General features: G+C 49.5%; 1 protein-coding gene across 1 annotated transcript; it reads right to left on the minus strand.

The window, feature by feature from the left end:
- Window positions 1-3,601: 3,601 nt before the first annotated feature.
- Window positions 3,602-5,127, minus strand: LOC136545934 (peroxidase 4-like). Its single transcript, XM_066537897.1, has 4 exons — window positions 4,863-5,127; window positions 4,584-4,775; window positions 4,307-4,472; window positions 3,602-4,159 (listed from the first exon to the last, which is right to left on the minus strand). Exons 1-4 carry the CDS (start codon window positions 5,112-5,114, stop codon window positions 3,768-3,770), a joined length of 1,002 nt encoding a protein of 333 aa, XP_066393994.1. The 5' UTR covers window positions 5,115-5,127; the 3' UTR covers window positions 3,602-3,767.
- Window positions 5,128-6,066: the final 939 nt, after the last annotated feature.

Below are 6,066 nucleotides of genomic sequence, written 5' to 3' on the forward strand. Positions count from 1 at the left end.
GCACCATCATGGAACCACTATCTCATCTCCCCCTGACTCCGCTGCAATTGCAGCTCGGGCCTTGCAGAGCTCCTTGTTGTCCATCTTCGCTGCAGTCCGTAGTGCCTTGATCGCCTTCTCTGGGAGGTCATGTCCAAAACTGTCAACGTACTCTGTGATTGCTGCATCCGGCGCCCTCGGCTCGCCATTGATAAAGTCCAGCTCGCGCATAAGCTTGAGTTGTGCGCGTTGGATGGGCGAGCGGCCAGACGCAAGCTGGAGCGGGTGGGAGCTAGTGTCCTTCTGCGTCTTCTGGTACTCGACTGACCGGCCTGCTTCTTAACAACTTGAGGTGAGGCCGGCCTTGGTAGCAGCGGCTCAGGAACCTTCCTGAACATCTTCCTGCAGAAGGAGGCGCAGTCACCGTTGTCCTCTGTCTCAGTGCAGCCCTCAGTGTCCTCTGCTCCCTGCAAATCAGTGTCCTCATTGATAATGTTTTCTTCAGCCGCTGGACTTGCCATCACAGCCAGGTCGACAACGGCAGAGCCCGTGCTAACACCCCAGCCCGCGGCGCACCGTCATCTGGGCAGGGACAGGGGCTGGCCGCTGGCAAAACCGCACGACAGTTGGCCTCTAGCATCATCGGATCATGGTGCCCCAAGAAGTGACTGGCCGGAGTAGTCGTCGTACTGTGGGGGTCAGCTAAAGGATCATGACTCACCGACCCAGCTTGATGGAGCTCCGATGGCTCACCCGTCGTATTTTGGCGCATCGGTGACCGCAAGCGACGTCGTTCCCACTCCTCAGCTGCGTGGGGAAGGTAGTCTCTCCTCGATCCTCTGCCCCCCTATCGGAGAGCGGCTAATGGGGCGGCCTCGGTCCATGGGCTCCGCGTTCTCCATCCCAGCGTGACACTCTGACGCCCGCCTGAACTCCACCACGAAGACCCCCACCATGATGTTGTGGTGGTGAATTAATATGCAGCTGTTGGCTCAGCGCATAGGCAACCTCCGGGATACTTGGGCAGCACACATCCTGTGGCGCCCAAGTAATTACAGTAGCGGCCTTGGCTGGGTGCGGTGAGGTGGAGCTGGTGGGTGGTGGATTGGTCGTTGAGGGGTGGCGTAGCGGCGGGAAGGCTATTCGGCTGTGGATGTTTTCTGGTGGAAAGCAGAGTCTGGAACGGAGTGAGGATGTGGATGCTCTCAGGTGGGAAGGTGAGGCGGGGGCGAAGCTTGTCGGAGACGGTGCGTGGATGGCGCGATGGGTAGGAGCGGGAGAGGTGCCCCACCCGGTGGCAGGTGATGCAACGAACCGGATCACGGCAGTGAGCGACTTGGTGGTCTGAGGCGAGGCACCGAAAACACCTTCCGGCGAAGCGCTTCTTAAATTGGTAGCGGAACCGCCCGATCCGCCAGCTGCAGGAGCAGATCCACCGGGGACTTCAATTGGCGCAAGCTTCGCTGGGGCCTGACCTCGGGTGCTCTGCATCTTCTCCGGCACCAGCTTGGGAGTAAATGTGGACAGGGCTCTCGTCACCCCAGTCCAGAAGCTCCTCGTCGCCTGCGCCAAGGAGGGCCTCCAAGACTTGCTCAGATGATGCGGCTGGGGTGAGGGATGCTGGATCTGTGGCGGGGATGGAGGGCGGGGGCGGGGTGGACGGCGGCGCCCGGAGGGACGCCGGCGGTGGGGTGGGCTGGGGCTCTCGCTCACCAGGGCTCTCCATTCCTGCCTCCGAGGTCTTATCAACACTAGATGCACTGAACCTCAATATCGCCTAATGGAAGCTCGTGGGTAGGGAATTAGAAAAGGATATCAGTTTCTAGAATTGGAAACGAATCGTTTCATGAATCATGAGCCATGAATTTCCACGTCCAGTGGGAGACTCTTGGCTTGCACCGGCGGCAGTTACTTCAGAGCGGCGGAATAATGAGACTGGAATGGGGGTCGACGGGCGTGCAGCGTGGAGGGAAGCGATCGTGCGGGGCAGGGGCGTGCGGCGTGGGGGAGGAAAGGCTGATGACGTGGCTCTCTCAGAATGCAGAAAAATATGGTAGTACGAGTCTCCTATTTAGACATAGAGGATACCTAATATTAAAGAACAAAAAATTCTCTCCCTCGGCCGGTCGTTCCTCACCTCCAATATCTCTTCTCCTGTCACTTCTTCAATCTCTCTTCTCCAAATATAAAAGAACTCATGCTTAAATTTGAATTTTGAAGCAACAAGTGATGGACTCTTATGATTAAAAAATGAAGTCGGTTATGATGGCCCAAATATTGAATGCTCCAAGGTATTAAATTAAAATGATAACACCTTGAAGAAATGAACTTGAACTTGAAGTGGAAATTAAGGTACTTGATGTCGAAGTTGGGATTCAATAATGAACCAAGGCTATCTATATTCAGCACTTGTGCAACCCGATTGAGGCCCAATAAGCTTTAGAATTCAAGAGGCTATACAATGAATGAAGAGATGCTCAAAAGCTTCCATAACTTGCTGACTACAAATAAGAACACAATCCTAGAGGTAGGCTTTGTCAAAAAAAATCCTAGATTAGTGAATTTGTAGTTTTTTTCTCTGAAGACGGCCCTGTGTTCAGTATGTCCGTCATGGGTAACCAGAAAAGGCTTGATGCTTTTAGTGAGAAGATGATTTCTGTAGCAACCTAAGATCTGTTTTAAGTTAGTAATAGAAGTTAGGGCCAGTTTGGATGCCAAAATTTTTGGCAAAACGCTACTGTAGCGTTTTCGTTGTTATTTGGCAATTAGTGTCCAATCATAGTCTAATTAGGCTTAAAAGATTCGTCTCGTGGATTTCGTCTAAACTGTGTAATTAGTTTTATTTTTTATTTATATTTAATGCTTCATGCATGCGTCCAAAGATTCGATGTGACGGGGAATCTTGAAAATTTTGGCATTTTGGGGTGCAACTAAACAGGGCCTTAGTACCTTGACAAGATCCAATTAATTGTTCTTCGTATTTTATAAACCTGCTTGAAATACAAAGTAAAAAACAAAAACCAATATTTACATTGACATGTCTAACTTGGGTTGTCTCATTTCTAGCATAATAGCTTAGCTAGCATTGTCTTGGGGTGGGCATGAGCTTAATTGTAATCCTCTCGAGCCCCCACAGCACGGGCAAAGCGCTTTGTACTCAAACCTCTTCTTTGTTAATACCACAAAGACGCGCAAACTTTTTGGGTGTTCGAGAAAAACAAAACATTGACATGTGTGCCTGCATGAAAATAGTGACCGCATGCACCGTACTCCACCCTCTTTTTCTCTTGCATTGCTTAATTTGTCGCTATCACCACAAAATTAAGTTGGACCAAGCACGCATAGAAATTAAGACATGCATGCCGTGAGATTAATTAGACTCTAATTATTAGAGTGCAACGTCATTCTTTACTACATACTCGACTTGAACCAGTCAAAGCAAGAATAAAAATCACATAATAATAATAATAATGTTATGACACGTACTTTAGAGCATCTTCATTAAATTTAGAGATAATTAATATGTGTTCAATCAAACAATTGTAAATAAAGAACCGATTTAGTGCATACAGGAGCTGGAGAAAGCACCTTATAGTTCTTCACATGCAAAAAGTATGGTACTCAAGAAAAAATGTTTGTATACATAACAAAAGACAAATGATTGATTATTATTCAAACAAACAGATCGACATAATCTCAACAAAATAGTGCAACATAATGATTTCACAAAAGTAGGACGTTATTGAAAATCCTCAACAGATAGATAGATAGCTAGTGTGCACTGCCTCTTAATTAATCCTTCTGCAGTTCTTCCTGATCTCCCCCTTGGAGCCAGTCAACGGTGTAATGTCACCCATCTTGATCATGCCGGTCACAAAGTCCGCAAAGAACGCGCTCCGGCTATGAACATATGATTGGACTTGCGCATCGGTGGATCTACCGTTGAAGAGCTCCTGGTCAGAGTGTAGAAGCCCCTTCTTGGAAACAAGGTTCTTGTAGTAGTTGTTTTCAAAGACAGTTGGGGTCTGAAGGTCCAGAGGCGCCAAATTGTTGTCACCTGAACCTGAGGTCCTAGGGCAAACCGATTGCCTATATCTTGCGAAGCTGCCGTCGATGTTGGTGTCGTTGTAAACGTGGGCTCTGAAGCTGGTGCAACGTGCTAGGCCAATGGTGTGAGCTCCTGGCAAAGAGACAAAGCCAACAGTGTGTAATGGCTATAGATTCACCAAATTTGAGAGACAGGTTTTCTTGGAGAATTAGAGTTGCATTTATTTACAGATAGTAGTTATTTACTAATGCACAGTGGGAATAGTATAAATATACGCACCAGAGAGCGCGACCATGTCCTTCTGGGAGAGGCCTTGCGCGGCGAAGAGCGACGTGAGGTTGGCGAGGCCTGACGTCGGCGGCGGGATGTTGTTGTTGGCGCCGCTGAAGCTCGCCGTCCTCGAGTCCCTCCTCCCAACCTTCACGTCCCATCTCGGACCACCCAGCTGCATCAGTTGCAGTTGCAGGTTCAGTCTCATGCATCTTTCTAGCTCTAAATTAAAATTGATTCAAAGAATATACTATACTACAAGGGCCGGCTAGATAGGTAGGCTTACGATGACGACGCTGTCTCTTGCGGCGATGGCGAGGATGTCGGCGCAGGAGACGACGCCGGGGCACACCTTCTCGACGGCGGACTTGATGGCGTCGATGACCTCGAATCCTCTGGCGGAGCCGTTGTTGGGCGTCGCCATCTTCTCGCCCTGGAAGCTGGGCGTGTCATCCAGCAACAGCGAGGCGTCGCAACCCTACACCATGATCGATCGATCACATTATAATCACTAGCTAGTGATAGTCACAAATGGCGGAGCGAGCGACTACTGTTATGTACGTACTTGGACGAAGCAGTCGTGGAAGAAGAGACGGAGGATGGAGGCGCCCATGCGCTGCTCCCTGGCGATGGCGGCCTGCAACACCGACCAGACGGCGTCGTACACGCCGGGGCACGAGTCGGAGTAGAAGCTGGTGCACAGCGGCTGCGGGGCCGCCGACGAGGTGCCAGTGACGGCCGCCAGCACGAGCAGCAGCAGGAGAGCGACGCCGCCTTTGCCGCTGCATCTCGCAGCTGATGATGATGCTGCAGCCATCTCTGGAGGTGTACTGCTTGTTGGGGCTCTGGAGGTAGTAGCTAGCTTGCTGGGGAACATGGACATCAGGACATCCATATTTATAGCAGAAACAGCTGGACTCAGTCTGTTAGTGGAATAAGCTCATCTTCATGCGCAAGGTAGTATAGCAAGCATACCATGCATGCATGAAAATTGTATATGATTAGCTAGGTTAGATCATGTCATGTACCGGCTTCACCTCACCTACTATGCTGGACTTTGATCCGGCCAGTTGAAAAGCCGGGCAATCAAGGCTGCTTGCATGCCCAACAGCTCGGAATCACTCGCGGCTAGCCTTTCACACTGCTACTGTGTATGCAGCTATAGACTGTGTCTGTACTTTAGGAAAGCGTGCAAGCAACGTATGTATTGTATAAAAGCAATGCAACAGAGAAACACGGTTTGATAAAAAATTACCCTATCTTTTTCTTGATGGATAAAAATTACCCTATCTAGCACCCTACCCGTGAATGGCTGCCATTTTTTTTTAAAATAGAATCCTATACTAGGGAAACACGGTTCGGCGAAGCTACGACTCCTACCCCGTATTTATTTATTTCTGCTGAACTGATCAAGATTTTGATCATCAACAGTTGCAGTTGCAGTTGCAGATATATGGTTGGATTCTCTCTTCACAGAGATCGAAAGACCAGATATACCTGGAAGCATGCAGAGGACCTTTAGTCCCGGATTCGTAGTCCCGGTTGGGAAACCGGGACTAGAGCCGGTTCCCAACCGGGACTATAAGCCATTTGTGTACTAGTGAGAATTACATATGTGCTCACATCAGCATTCATCAGGGGCTCCTTCTGCACACTATGCTACCATGCATAGTTCATATGTTGTCGGAAACATTCAGATCGAGGCCCAGGCTACACATAACTACTCACATCACCATCATGGAAATAATTCAGAGACAAGCCTGTCACTG

This window comes from Miscanthus floridulus, chromosome 3, assembly GCF_019320115.1.
Source record: "Miscanthus floridulus cultivar M001 chromosome 3, ASM1932011v1, whole genome shotgun sequence".
NCBI lineage: Eukaryota > Viridiplantae > Streptophyta > Magnoliopsida > Poales > Poaceae > Miscanthus > Miscanthus floridulus.

Bases quoted from the DNA above. Each gene is read 5' to 3' on its own strand.
- LOC136545934 (XM_066537897.1), bottom strand. From the start codon at position 5,114: ATGGCTGCAGCATCATCATCAGCTGCGAGATGCAGCGGCAAAGGCGGC. The intron at 4,473-4,583 runs GTAAGCCTACCT...CAACTGATGCAG, and splicing joins CAAGAGACAGCGTCGTCATC to CTGGGTGGTCCGAGATGGGA. The intron at 4,160-4,306 runs GTGCGTATATTT...TCTCTTTGCCAG, and splicing joins GGACATGGTCGCGCTCTCTG to GAGCTCACACCATTGGCCTA.